The sequence below is a fragment of the Sipha flava genome, unplaced genomic scaffold, assembly GCF_003268045.1.
Source record: "Sipha flava isolate LNK unplaced genomic scaffold, YSA_version1 0_pilon_pilon, whole genome shotgun sequence".
NCBI lineage: Eukaryota > Metazoa > Arthropoda > Insecta > Hemiptera > Aphididae > Sipha > Sipha flava.
This window is the reverse complement of record NW_020271713.1, coordinates 6,195,449-6,210,258: the sequence shown is the minus strand read 5'-3', so window position 1 is coordinate 6,210,258 and position 14,810 is coordinate 6,195,449. Positions and strand designations below refer to the sequence as shown.

At 24.2% G+C, this 14,810-nt stretch overlaps 2 protein-coding genes across 6 annotated transcripts; one reads left to right on the top strand and one right to left on the bottom strand.

Annotated features, from left to right (window-relative positions):
• The first annotated feature begins 436 nt into the window (after positions 1-436).
• LOC112685983 (FAD-dependent oxidoreductase domain-containing protein 1-like) lies at positions 437-5,945 on the top strand. Of its 2 annotated transcripts, none has more exons than XM_025558101.1 (9): positions 437-1,276; positions 1,985-2,214; positions 2,276-2,389; positions 2,449-2,611; positions 2,820-2,965; positions 3,043-3,126; positions 3,582-3,735; positions 5,539-5,653; positions 5,726-5,945. In XM_025558101.1, exons 1-9 carry the CDS (start codon positions 893-895, stop codon positions 5,863-5,865), a joined length of 1,530 nt encoding a protein of 509 aa, XP_025413886.1. In that variant the 5' UTR covers positions 437-892; the 3' UTR covers positions 5,866-5,945. The 2 variants fall into 2 exon arrangements, with proteins under 2 accessions (XP_025413886.1, XP_025413960.1); XM_025558175.1 differs by having other exon boundaries at positions 440-1,246.
• Positions 5,875-13,571, bottom strand: LOC112686111 (metallophosphoesterase 1). Of its 4 annotated transcripts, XM_025558372.1 has the most exons (12): positions 13,437-13,571; positions 13,264-13,371; positions 12,783-13,193; positions 12,517-12,677; positions 9,663-9,778; positions 8,676-8,746; positions 8,448-8,589; positions 8,187-8,353; positions 8,015-8,100; positions 6,642-6,764; positions 6,174-6,314; positions 5,875-6,072 (listed from the first exon to the last, which is right to left on the bottom strand). In XM_025558372.1, the coding sequence occupies exons 4-12, from the start codon at positions 12,601-12,603 to the stop codon at positions 5,875-5,877; spliced, it is 1,131 nt and encodes a 376-aa protein (XP_025414157.1). In that variant the 5' UTR covers positions 12,604-12,677; positions 12,783-13,193; positions 13,264-13,371; positions 13,437-13,571. The 4 variants fall into 4 exon arrangements, with proteins under 4 accessions (XP_025414157.1, XP_025414074.1, XP_025414229.1 ...); XM_025558289.1 differs by having other exon boundaries at positions 12,783-13,371; XM_025558444.1 differs by lacking the exons at positions 12,783-13,193; positions 13,264-13,371; positions 13,437-13,571 and adding an exon at positions 11,372-11,450 and having other exon boundaries at positions 12,517-12,603.
• Positions 13,572-14,810: the final 1,239 nt, after the last annotated feature.

Sequence of the window (14,810 nt, the reverse complement as noted above, 5' to 3'; positions counted from 1 at the left end):
TTATCGTTTTATCCCAAAGACATGGCTTTGATTCCGCCAATTCAATCAGAGTCGACATGTCGTAGGGAAACTAATTCATTTTTCAAAATTCACAATACTTTTTGTATTTACTCAAAAAATATTGAATACGTCTACTTGATGCATGCGATGAATTAAAATTACATTTTATTTCATTATTCCGATAATATTGACGAGTGTGCAAACGAACCATTTATTTTAAGTAATTATTAAAACCGAACCGTTAAAGTATCGTCCGATTTTGGTCGTTTGTCCGACATGCACAACGATATCGGTGAAATAAATCAGACATTTTATCGGATCGGAATTAGTGTGCATACGATTGATAAAAATTATTATACGCATTATCGGTGTATCCGATAAAATCACCGATAATATCGTCCGATACGAACTAGTGTGCAAACGGCCTAACCTGGGCCGCATACCACAACATTCAACAATATTACTGCAATATTATTATGCAAATGCTGGCGGTATCAATTAGTACACGGTTCTTATCGATTGATAACACTGAACAGATAAGTATTCATTTAGCCGGCACGGTTTGAATAATCTTGTTCACGCATAACCTTTACACTTTTTGACAGTAATAATACTAATTAGTTGTATTATTATTTATAATACTACGTTTTGCTTTGCTCATTGAACGTTTTTGTTAGCCTTTTCGACAACGTGCCATCATACACGCTAAAAGCAGCACGTGTTCAATGCGTTTTCCGAGTCTCATCAACAACAGCAATTAATTGGTAAAACCGTTGTGCATATTATTTGATTTTCGAAGATAAGCTAATGCGATGACCTATTAATACCTCACTCGCCATTGCCAATCGCATTCGGTCCGCTGAACGTTGTCGGTTGATCAGTACCATCCAACATGTATACGCGCAAAATCAGCTCGATTCTGCGTAGCAATTTCAATTATAATCTGTGCGCACAAAGATTCAAGCATGACAGTTCGGAGAGGAAAAGTCCCCGAAATCACTACGACCCAGACACTGTTAATGAAAATCCAATTGATAGGTGTAAAAGATTTTTGAAGAGGGACTTTAACGAGATAGTAAAAACATTTAATGATCCATTTGACCAATACGAGGACAATAAACTGTTCCCCAAAACAGTAGACGTACTGATCATTGGTGGAGGTGTGATGGGTTCATCCATTGCTTATTGGCTTCAAAACAAATGCAGAGACGGATTAAATATTGCTGTTGTTGAAAAAGATTTATCGGTAAACAAAACTATTTTAACTCTTCAAGAGGTATAGTAATTGATCTAGTATTATTGACATTATTCCTGGTAATTGTATTAATATTATGTTTTAATATTCATATAAGTATTGTATTGGAGTTGAGAAATTTTACATTTAGGATTTTATAACAATTTAATGTATAGTATTTATTCAATTTTAATTTGATTTTCAAATTGTTATAGTTTGTATACATTTATTTGTTTACTATGATTCTGAGAAAACTACTTATTCCATCATAGTTCTTAATATTTGAATTACAATTTTTTATTGACTAGATAATTATAAAATTTAAATATTGTGTATATTTAATTTTTGTTGTTAAAAAGCTTATTTTGTTTATTTATTTCTATGATTTAATTATTTATTCAATCAGTAATATTTCAATTTAGTGTATTTTTTATCATTCAGATTAATTTTTTTTAATTTATTGTATATTATTTAATAGTTTTATTAATTATTTCAAGTAAAAGACTTATTTCAAATTTTTAATTATATATAATATTATATAATAATATTTAAAAGGACGTTAGAAAAAATAAAAACATTTTTTTTTACTATATAATATTTTTGTTATAAAAATATAAAGTCCTAATCAAATTTAACTATTGATTTTTAACAAAATACTAATATTATATAAACTTATTTTCACAAACTAAAATTCTTATGTGCATCTATTATTTTTAACTTAATAAAAGATGAAAGAGTTTAATATTTTAGTATGAAAAAGCATCTTCAGTATTATCATGTGGAGGAATTCGTCAACAGTTTTCACTCAAAGAAAATATTCAGTTATCCCAATTTAGTGCTGAATTTCTTCGAGATATCAAAGATTACCTAACTGTACCAGATCAAGATCCACCTGAAGTAAATTTTAACCCATCTGGTTATTTATTTTTAGCCACAAAAAAAGGAGCAGATACTATGTTAGAAAATCATAAAGTACAAAAGTATGATCTATTTTATAATTTGGAAGTTATTATTCTTAAATTTTTCATTATTAATATTTAGAGAACTTGGAGCTTGTGTTGAGCTGTTAACGCCAGACATGATTAAGGAAAAATATCCTTGGTTAAATGTAGATGATATTGAATTAGGAAGTTTTGGAAGTTTAAATTCTGGATGGTATTAATTGTAATTATTTAGATATATATATTTATTGTTGTACATTACTAATTGTATAGGTTTGATCCATGGTCATTGTTGAATGCATTTAGAACTAAAGCTAAATCACTTGGGACATATTATGTTGAGGGCGAAGTGACTGATTTTGGTTTTAAATTTGATCAAAGTATATCTGCAGAGGGAAATCCTAATAAAGAATATGAAGGAATTAACAGTGTAAAGGTATGTGTAAATCAGTTTTTTTTTCATACATTTTTATACCAATATTATTAAATATTATTCCTCTTTTAGTAAAAATAGTAAAATAATAAAAGAAATAGGTATTTTATTCTTATTTGAATATTTTAATAATACATTTTATTGATTTGGATTTTTTAAATTAATGTTTAATGTTTATTGACTTAAATATAAATGACAACCTTTATTTCAGATCAATTTAGCAAATGGTGAAACCCAACAAATAGTTTTTGGTATATGTATAATAGCAGCTGGCGCTAATTCAGGAAATATTGCCAGAAAGGCTAAGGTTGGTGAAGGTAAAGGATTTTTATCAACGCCTTTGCCCGTTGAAGCTCGGTAAATTGGAACAAACATTAAAATATTAGGTATTAGACAAGTTTTATTTATCTTTTTATTATTTATTTTTTTTACAGTAAACGTTATGTTTATTATTACCATGCTCCTAAGGGTCCTTCATTGGCTCCAATGGTTATTGATCCATCTGGAATTTATTTCAGGTTGGTACAATTTATTTATCATTTACCTATAAACATGACATGTATTCTAAAGATCTATGAAGTTTATATGTAGAACAAATTCGTAAACAGTTCCTAATGAATTATTTATGCTTTAGAAATGTAACTTAATATTAATATTTCTTATTTAAAATATAAGAAAACTAATTTTTAATTAATTAATGTTTATTTAATATTTCTTATTTATATGTAAACATACAATTTAACTTTATTGGCTTTTAGCAGTATTCATTTCTCACGCACATTGCTCTTAATTTAAAAATAATATTAAAATTATAATTAGTCAAATATGATTAATTATTACTGTACTTCAGAAAATTACTATTTATTTATGAATACATTTTTAAATTAAAATTCTTTTTAAAATATATGTAATTCATATTCTTTAGGTCTAATTTCTATATTTAAAATTAATAGTATGGATTAATTATTTGTAGGCCTGACAGTTTTGATAACCACTACATATGTGGTAAATCACCAATGCCAGATGATGAACCGGATACAGCTAATTTGGATGTAGATCACGAATTTTTTGAAAAAGAGATTTGGTCAAATCTTGCTCACAGAGTTCCTGCCTTTGAAGAAGCAAAAGTAATTATTAAAATTAATCCAATAAATATTTAACATAATAAAATTAAATTATTGCTTATGATTTCTGGTTATAATTAGTGTTAAAATATAAAATACATTGAAGATGAATTTAATAAAATATAATTAAAAAGAATTTCAACTCAAATTATGTACATAATTGATGCAAGATTATTACATGTTTTAAAATAATTTAAGACTGCATTGAATACTAAATAAATATAGAATTATTCAATAGTTTTGAAATGTGAAAACACAACATTGTACAAGATTTTTTAATGTTATTTAATATTTATTTTTGATTATTAAACATAATATATTTTACTTTTTAATTAGAACATTGCAATAGATCTACAAAATCTGATAAAAAAAAATTCTGTAAATTATAGAAAATAAAATAAAAATTATTAATTGGTTAATACTTGTAAATTAATTTATAAATAATTAGTTTATATATAAAAATAAATAAATACTTAGTCTAAATTATTATTATATTTTTAAGGTACAACATTATACATAATATAACAACATAACAATATAGGTAACAACATTATATATATAATGGCATACTATACAATAGTATTCATTCTGTATAACATATATATTATACCTGCCATACTATCATAACCCCTTCCATATCTGCTTATTATTTAAAAATTATTAATATATAAATAAATAAACAAAATAAATAAATAAGCTCTTAGCCTGAAGTATTATGTGTTAAGTATTCAAATTAAAAATGCATCGTCAGATATATACAGTCAATAAAATCGTGACAAAATATGAAAAAAAAAATTGCGATTTTATTGACTTTGACTCAATGATGAATTAGAAAACCAATCGTACCTACTGCAATAATGTTCCAGACTAAACTTTTATTTATTTTATTTCTATATATAAACTGTATGTTTATTTATTTATATTTATATTAAATTATACCTCAAACTAATGTATTTTACTTAAAATATAAATAATGTATACCATTGCTTAATAATAAATTTCATTAAGTTGCTCTATGTGTGATCAATAATGTCATACAAAAATAGCATACAGTTATATGCATAAAATAAATTAAAAATATATTGTATTACAAGATTATAGATTTAATAATAATGCTCAAGTTTTACAGTATAAATATTTAGATAATTTCAAGATTTTTTTTATTTCATTTTTTTTTTTTCTTAAGTTACAATTACATTGATTGTTGGCTAAATTACATGTATTACATTAAAATCTAATACTTTTCAGTTAGGTAATATTTAATATTAGTATATATTGTAATGTGATGTTACATTATGAATGTAAGATTTTAAAATGTATACTAATATTTATTTTCATTGTTCATTGCTTATTATATATAATTATTACAATAATATAGTATAGTTGATATGTTATCATATTAATATATAATTTATTATCAATCAACTTTATATTACAAATTATACTTAACTAATGAATTATTCGAATTTTTTTAGTTGTTCATACTGATGTTTATTTAGTTCTTACTTTACAAGTAAAAAGAGTTAGGTTGGATATTATGATTGTGATTGGTATGATCAAAATGCAATCGTAGGACTCCATCCTAGTGTATATATATATATATGTATAATGTATATTAATATTTATTTTCATTGTTCATTGCTTATTATATATATTTATTACAATACTATGTATAGTTGATATGTTATCATATTAATGTATAATTTATTATCAGTCAACTTTATATTACAAATTATACTTAACTAATGAATTGTTCAAATTTGTTTAGTTGTTCATACTGATGTTTATATAGTTCTTACTTTACAGGTAAAAAGTAGTTGGGCTGGATATTATGATTATAATTGGTACGATCAAAATGCAATCGTAGGACCCCATCCTAGTTATTTTAACTTGTTCTTTGCAACTGGTTTTAGTGGTCATGGTAAGTATGAGTTCTTAACAACTTTCATTTTGCATATTATATAGACATTGATAATTATTTTGTAAATGTTAGGTATACAACAGGCACCGGCCATTGGCCGTGCGATCATGGAAGCAATCACAGAGAATGGATACAGCTCGATTGATCTTACTAGGTTTGGCTTTGGCCGACTAATTGCTGAAAAACCATTATATGAGAAGAGCATTATTTAATGACTAGTGTTAATTTTTTGTTGTGAAATATTTTAATTTAAACTTATGGTTAATAAATCGTAAAATATTTATGCGTGCAATTTTTATTTCATTTTTTAATAATTTAAATAGCATAACTATAATCATAATTAAGTAAATAAGGAAAATAGTATATTCTCGAGGCATGTGGCAAGTTTCAACGGAATAAGTGTCTGCTGTAAATAATGCCTGTAATGAAAACGTTAAAAATTATACATTTGATAACTCATTACAAAATATTTAATAAAAGAAAAAAAATACTATTTTTGATTAATTTGCATGATACTTACAAGCATATAACTAGGATTATATTTATTTCTCCAATTAAATGAAGAAATACTATATTCATGTATTCCATTTTCATGTTTCAAATGGCACCCGTGATGTGTATGACCACCAAACACCACGCGAGGTTTTATAATTTTCAACAACTAATAACATATTTATTATAAAATACTTAGTATGGTAAATAAATATTTATTAATAATATAGTACTGTAAATATTTTAATATTTCATAAAATAATTGGATTAATAATTAATTTGTAAAAATAAAATTTATTTGTCATAATAAACATAGCCATGTAGATGTATAGCAACTGGTAAAGAGCACTCAAATAGAAAAAAAAGGTATATTCTCATTTTAACATTAATCTCATTAATTTGGCTGCCATATTATATAATGACATGATTAATTTATATATAATTTCAATAGTTTTAGTAATGTATCTTATAGAATTAGGTAGTAAATAGTATGTACCATTTCTGTTGCATCTTTCCGTAGACAATCCCAACCTTCACGAAATGGTGTTTCTTTTTCTTTTATCGGGGCCGAGTCCAATTCGTTGCAAGCGATATCATTTTTTCTGTACAAAGGAAAGTGCTGAAATAGAAAATTATCATTAAATCAAATTAATAAATTGAAATATTTTAAAAATATATCATCAGATAGTCATATTAATATATATGTTACTGGCAGTATGTATATTTCAGGTATAATATAAAATAACTGATATTGCCAGACAAATATATAATACACACATTCCCTAGTCATTGTACAAAATGTCTTATCAGAATTAGACAATATATTTTAGTGGCTGCTAAGCCATTTCGACAATGAACATTAAGGAACTGCGTCAATATTTATCGCTCATATTACAAATATTCACAGATATCAAAGTGAAATACTATTATGCTCTAATAATTCATGAGTGATATTATGTTCAAATTATTTTCAGTGTGGTATACAACATTAACACTGAATAGTGAACATGGAAGTTTTTAGAATGAATCAAAATTTAAAAAATCTAATATAGGTAGAAGCAGCACCATGTTATTTGAAGAAAGGTATGATGAATAAGTACATGAAATTTTAGCGCTAAGCTCATTAAATTAAAAAAAAAAAAACATTGTTATTTTAAGTTACATAAAAGTAGATAAATTAGTATTTACTAATTTAATTATAATACCTAAAATTAATAAAGCTGATGGATAAAAAAAACTTCTTCCAATCGACATTAGTACAAATGTTTGGATTCCAGTACTAAATATTTCAAATAAATAATTTTGTCAATGAATTGGTTCTTAACTATACTTATTATTCCCTAACTATAACTTTATAAATATTAATTCCTTAGAGAATACTTAACACATGATACAAGATATTATTTTAATATATATAATTTTCAAATGTTCTAAAATGCGCAAAATATGGTATTAATAAGAAATTATTTTTTCAACTACCTACTTTAAAAATAAAGCCAAATTAATATTATATTATTTGAATTAAAATCAAGGTAAGTTTAATAATATATTATTTGGATTAGAATCAAACTAAGGTTATACTTTATAATTTTATGAGATACTTAAATTTTGTATTCAAGCAAAAATAAAAATAAATAAATTTTAAAATAATTTTTTAATAAAATAAAAAAACAATACATTTATTTATTTACGTTTCAACTTCATTTAAAATTGAATAGAATAACAGTCTGTGATAAAATGCAATGAATAATCCACATAATCAAAATCTTTTTATCAAAGTGGCATACTGTTTCATCTAAAAATATTAATTTAACTAACATTTTATATACAATTAGTATCCCATACATAATTATCCAAAATAATTATTACTTGTAACAATATTGGTTTACTGTAACTTCCATCGAGCATCATGTTTTTTGAACACGCAATTCCCTTTTCAATACATTTTAACTGGTCTACAACAAAAGATAATGTTAAATAATATTATATCACTAAATTTTTAATTTGTATTAATCATAAGTTATTATTAAAAATAACCTACTGGAAATTTGTTTTAGTTTTAATTTTGCAGTATAACATAAAAAACATCCATCCATTTCCATAGCCATACTGTTTATTAATACAAAATGTACATTACGTTTACTTATCAGTTGTACAGAACTAGAATTAAATGCATTATTAAATCTCTTTTCAAGTTGTGGAATTATACTGTATGGCATAATGAAATATAAAATATAAAAATTATTAAAAATATAAATATAAATTAAAATTATATATATTATAATAAATGATTCATTTATACCTATAATGAAATCCAATATCATGATTACCAACTACAGCATATAATTCTATTCCTTGTGGGACTGAAAATAAATATTTAAATGTTTTGACATAAGAATTAAAATCTGCTTCACTGCTCCATAATCCTTCATCAAATAAATCTCCTATTAAATAGACAAACAAGTTCATTTTTTTTTTACATAGAAATTATAAGTTATACATTTTAATTAAGTAATAAAAATTAATTTACCTAAGATAAAAATAAGCTCTGGTTTATGTATCTTTATAGCAGTTTGAAAAGCACGACTCATCTCCCATTCGCTGAAATATTTTTTTGAAATAATTCACTTTCAATCGATTAAATAAATATATGAACAACTAATCAGATAACTTATTTATGAACTATAGATAACTAAATTATGAACTCTGACTAAAAATAAATAATAAAATAAGTTTAAATACAATTTTTAAAAATATAAGTATAACTTTAATAATATATTTTAAAAATTATTATTTAAATATAAAAATTATTATTTAATCAAATTTAATTATTAAACAAAATTGATAAATAGTTTTTAAGAGAAGATTTATATAAAAAAAATTTTTTAACAAGTTTTAAAATTTAAATATTATGTATATATATTATTATGTATATTTATGTATGATTTCAGGTTAAAATATTTAACAACTTATCAGAAATGGTTATAATTTTATTAAATCAGGTACTTTTGAATGATATAAAATTGATTTTTTTAAGTTCAATTATTCATACATTTTTAAAGTGTGCTTTACTTGACATTTTTTTATTAAAAATGTAAATATTTAACTGTATTATTATTATAATCAAAGTAAATAGTAATTTACAATTGATTTTATTTTGGTAATACAATATAAAACTAAGTAAATATATGTATGTATAATATTATAATCAATAGTCAATATTAATTATTAAGATTATAATAGTTCTTAGTATATTTAAATATCAATAATTTTAAAATATAATGTTTACAATAATCTATCTATTCTATTAAGTTTCTATCTGTTAATCAAAGTGTTGTCTATCAATAAATCATCTTGTAATCTTTAATTCTATCATGAATTAATATTCATTTTTTTTAAAAATTTCATTCATTTTATGTATGAACAAATAGGAAATGTTTTTACAACTTTTTCAATTAAAGATGGCAGGATTATAATTTAGATAATTCCAAAAAATTTTAATTTAATTTTAAATTACCGTCTCATTTTATCAAGCCAATGTCCTTTTCTTTTACCAAGTAAATGTGTATCAGCTACAAACATTACTTTAACAGGTTGTTCTGATTTTGTGTTGTTATATGAAGGCCAATTGCACTAAAAATAAGATAATAGTTAGATATTTTTTAATGTTATTGTAAGAACTATAGTTCTTACAAAATTAAATATTAACTTTAATATTAACTAATATTAATATTACTAAGTATTTAATCCACTAAACATTTTAAAATAATTAATGATTGAATGGATAATGATATATTCACATTTTAGAATATAATTATATTGGCTATAGAGAAAGTAATATATATGTTCTGAAAAATGTTAATGAATTAAATTTGGTCAAAAATAGTATTTTGTAAAAATAATTGTTGAAGGTTATAAGGGCATTTATATGGGTATGCATTTATTAAAAATTAATTTAGTTGAAATAATTACTATAATATTGTTTTAGCTGTAAATAAGATATATTCTCTAAATTATAAGAATTTAAAATTATAACATATTATATACAATTTTAAATTGATAAGTATAAAGTAAGTTACCATTATCTGAAGTAAGAGAGCCAGTTTTTAGTTCTTTAAAATATTGCGCCAAAAGGCAAAAATTAAAATTACACAATGAATAAAACACAATAGATAGAACTACATTACTATGCTATATTTAGACATTTAGTGATACAATTATAAGTTAATTATATATTCTATTAACAATGTTAATATATTATAATATTAAATATAGAATTACAAATACATTTATCAATATTTTAGTGAGTAACATTTGTTTTTTTTTAATTTTAGTTTCAATTTGTTAATTATACTAAATAGGTATTATTAATGGTCAAGAATTATTTAAATAATATAATATAATGAAACTGTGACAGAAACTTAAAATATCTATGGTCATAAGTGCAAATAGTGTTTAAGATTTGGAGGAGGGGGGCTGAAACTCAGATTTATATTGAACACTTTATTGACACAAAAAAATCTACGTTCAGATTAAATGTACTAATCAAAGTTATTAATTTACAATACTTAAATATGTATGTTTTAATCAAAACAAATTATTAAAAAGTAAATCACATTAGTTTTATTCTACTTCATGTTTTAGAAAATTTGTTTAAAATATCCTCAACGTCTATAACAATATCTTTTTTTATATTAAGAATACATAATTCATTGAACCAGTTTTGAGCCATAGTAGACCTTAAATATGAATTAATCCTTTGCATTGCCAAAAATTATCTCTCACAAATGGATGAACTGACTAGTAATATGATTGCTACTTAAACGAGTTTAAATAAATTTGGAAAAATTTGTTGAGTAACATGTTCCTTAAAATATTCATATTCTGCATTATTTATTATATTTGCATTATTTTTCGGTGTGTATGAGTAAAAATAAATATAAAATTTGTTTCATATTATACCGTAATTTAGTGTATGTATGACATAAGTATTTGGGGGGGGGGGCTATACAAAATTTAGGGGGTGTTTAGCTCCTAGCCACCCTAATTGTGCTTATGTCTATAGTACATAAATTAATTTTTGCCCTAAGGTTTAATGATGTTGGTTAATTGAAGATTTGAGGTTTTCTATTAAAAAAGTTATATTCATAATTTAAATAAATTAAAGTGTTAAAGTTACTTATATATTATTATACTTTTAAATATTATTTGTAAGTTAATACTTACTTTCAAAAAAATTGTTTTAAATGTACATCTTTCAGAAGTAATTTTTAAATTTGAAAACTGGTATCATTTGTGTAGGTACCTAATTGAATTATAGTAATTATATTATAAGGTATTAACTTAAAAAATAATTTTACTGTGCAGAATTGATAGCATGTATTATATGTGTATATATGTATTATATATTAGTCCTTATCTGATATAATTAAAATTATTAAATTAATAGAAAAATAACCAATCATTTATTAACTTATACACAGTAATCAATAAGATTTTTTATTATATTATTGCTTATTTTTAAAAAGTAAATAGCCCACTACCTACCAGACATGTTTTCTGACCAAACTAATACACACTTTTTCTAAGACCATGTTATGCTATGATTTCCATTTTATAGGCTATGCGTATGCATATAGAACCATATGAGGGGATGGGCTTTGATTAAGCCTGCTTTAATATTTTCATTTTAAATAATTTTTAAACATAAAATTGAAAGAAGCATCAGGGGTTTTTGTGATAAGAGAATTCTAATGAGGCTGAAAGGTACAAGTTATAGGAGTGTAGTGATACCAACTATGCTATATGGTTTAGAGCATTGAGCCGTTGACAGAAAAATAGAACAGAGTATTAGTGTTGTAAAAATGAGAATACTTAAATGGATAAGTGGAGTAACAAATGTAAATAAAATAAGGAACGAATATGTGAGAGGTAGTATTGGTATAGCGTTCATAGTGGACCAGTTAAGGGAAAATAGACTGAGATATTTTGAGTATGTGATGAGATGAGAGAAAACAAATGTAGTATGAGTTGTTATGAAAATGAAAACGAAAGGAAAAAAGAGGAAAACTAAAGAAGAAGTTGAATATGATTGAGAATGATATGAGAGTTGTTGGTGTGTGCCCTACGGATGTAGAAAATCGAGACGATTGGAGGTTTTTGGATAAGAATGGCTGACCCCAAATAGTTGGGAGAAAGGCGAAGGAGAAGAAGAATAATAAGAAGAAATAATTTCCAAACAAGAATCTATTACTTCACTAATAAGAAAAAATTTCAATTTAAAAGTCTGTCATTTGATATAATTTGTACAACCCAGAATTCAAACAGTATTTTCAAAAGAGGAACAGTTATTTCAAAATTTAAATTCTTACTTGTATCAACACTAGGTAGTATATAACGTATTCGCAATAGATTATTAGGGCTATGATGCACAGTATAAATCGAAAAAATGTTTTCATTTTTAAAATCCTCAAGATCACTATCGTTATTGTAAACAAACTGTAACGCCGGTGGAAATTCTTGAACCTAACAACTAATTATAATATTAAAAACGATAATAATAACAATAATAATTCAAATAATTATATATAGAAGTTATATTATTTATAAGGTTATAGACATGAACAAAAAAAAGTACCGGATAGAAATGAGCGAGAAACTTATCAGTGAACTTGATATTGTTAGTATCGTGGTCGTAATTCCTCGCCAAAGATAACATCGATATCAACACACTCGAACGAACACTCGAAAGAGTGAATATAAATTTTTTTCGCTTTTCGTCAGTATTTTTAATTTTTTTACTGTTAAGCTGTAGATTAAATCAGTGGCGTGCCGAATATAGGTCTAAATGATACCCAGGCATCAAGTTAAAAAGGGGTGGGTGGTTGTTGGATAATAATATGTAAATCACATAATTATCGTACCTATATATTTAGGTAGAGAAATATTGATGTATGAGTTCTGAATGAGATGAATTTAAATATGGGTGGGTGGGTGGTAATCTAGACTTTGCAATTGGCATCAAAAACATTTTTATCTCGACACGCCACTGGATTAAATTAATGCCTTAAATTAAATGTATTCATCCAGAATTACTGATGGGAAAAAGATATACCTACGTAGTACATAGTAAATATTTTAAGGGATTTTCATTGGGCGACGTATAAAAATGTCCACGCAAATAATCAAAATCAATAAAACCAACTTCAACAAAATATATTATAAACCTAAAAAAAATAAAATAAAAATACAGTGTAAATAAATAAATAAACCTTAAAAATTCTAATATTACCATCCAAACTCATGACATAGGTACAGCGTCAGATAGGGATATTTAATATTACCGAGAACTGAAATTTAGGACCCCCAATCAAAAGGGCCTCCAAAAATGTACCACTTGCTTCGCTAGCATTCCTTTTACAAATGTATTTTATATTCTTAATATCATATTTATATATAAATAATATAATACCAAATATATTCCTAAAAACATAACTTTTGATAAATTAATATTATACACAAAATTACAAAAATGTAGTAAATTGTAAGAGTAAATGATCAAAAAATTTATTTTTATGAAAAATTATATATTTTTCGTTTACCAATGAACATAATATAGTTTAGATATTACTGTCTAATAAAATATGTATGTATTAACTAATAATTACCTTACTTTATGATAGATACTTAAAAGTTAAATTTAATCAATGATGAAATTCAAAAAAATAATCATACTTACTAGTTTTGCATTTATATTAGGTACCTATGTAATATTATTTCGGGAATCATATTAAGTTATTTGACAATGAAATCTAGGAATTTAATACTTAAATTTAAGAATTTGTAACATTACGGAAAATATAAATGTATACCTAATTTATAAGAAAACAATTTATTTTATAAATAGGCAACATTTAATACATTAATTTGTTTTTTAAAACTTGACTACGTGTAGCAACTTTATCAATAAAATCATTAGGGTTTATTTCAGTTAACATTTTTTTTCCACACTCATTAATATAAAGCTTTTTTAATGTTTTTGTGACATTGAATTCCTTAAATAGTTCTTAATATATTTAAGTTTTGAAAAACATTGTTCATATCCTACTTGAGTGATTGATAATGTGAGTAACAATTTATATGCAAAATAAAGGCCCAGGTAAACATTGGTAAATAAATTATAGTTTACAATTATGGAGAAACAACAAATAACACAGCCAGGCCCGTAGCCAGACCAAATTTTCAGGAGGGGCAAAGCAAATTTTTAGGGGGGCATTATATATAAATGTATTAAATATTAATGCAATTTTTAATTTATTTACATTGACATCTAATTAAATTAACACAATGAATTACAACATAAATTAACAATGAAACATATTTTACATACGTGTACTGCTGCAGTCGGCGATAAAATGAAAGAATATTTAGGTGTTCTATAATAAAATGTCAATTGATAGGAAAGTATTGAGCTACGATTACGATAACGTTAGCAATCAATTTGCCAACAGTCGTCGTGACACGTCAGTATCGTCGTCATGGCCCGGAATTTCCGAAATAAATACTACTATACGGCTAAAAAAACTTTTTTGATCTATTCTATTACCGATGAAAATGTTATAAGCAATAAAATACGTAACTACCTAAACATCTTTCTAATATTTTT

Excerpts from the sequence above, each read along its gene's own strand:
- LOC112685983 (XM_025558101.1), top strand. The coding sequence starts at position 893 with ATGTATACGCGCAAAATCAGCTCGATTCTGCGTAGCAATTTCAATTAT. Across the intron at positions 2,612-2,819 it reads AAGGAATTAACAGTGTAAAG|ATCAATTTAGCAAATGGTGA; the intron begins GTATGTGTAAAT and ends CCTTTATTTCAG. Across the intron at positions 5,654-5,725 it reads AACTGGTTTTAGTGGTCATG|GTATACAACAGGCACCGGCC; the intron begins GTAAGTATGAGT and ends TGTAAATGTTAG.
- LOC112686111 (XM_025558289.1), bottom strand. The coding sequence starts at position 12,603 with ATGAAAACATTTTTTCGATTTATACTGTGCATCATAGCCCTAATAATC. Across the intron at positions 8,590-8,675 it reads AGAGCTTATTTTTATCTTAG|GAGATTTATTTGATGAAGGA; the intron begins GTAAATTAATTT and ends TCTATTTAATAG. Across the intron at positions 8,354-8,447 it reads GATATTGGATTTCATTATAG|TATAATTCCACAACTTGAAA; the intron begins GTATAAATGAAT and ends TATGCCATACAG.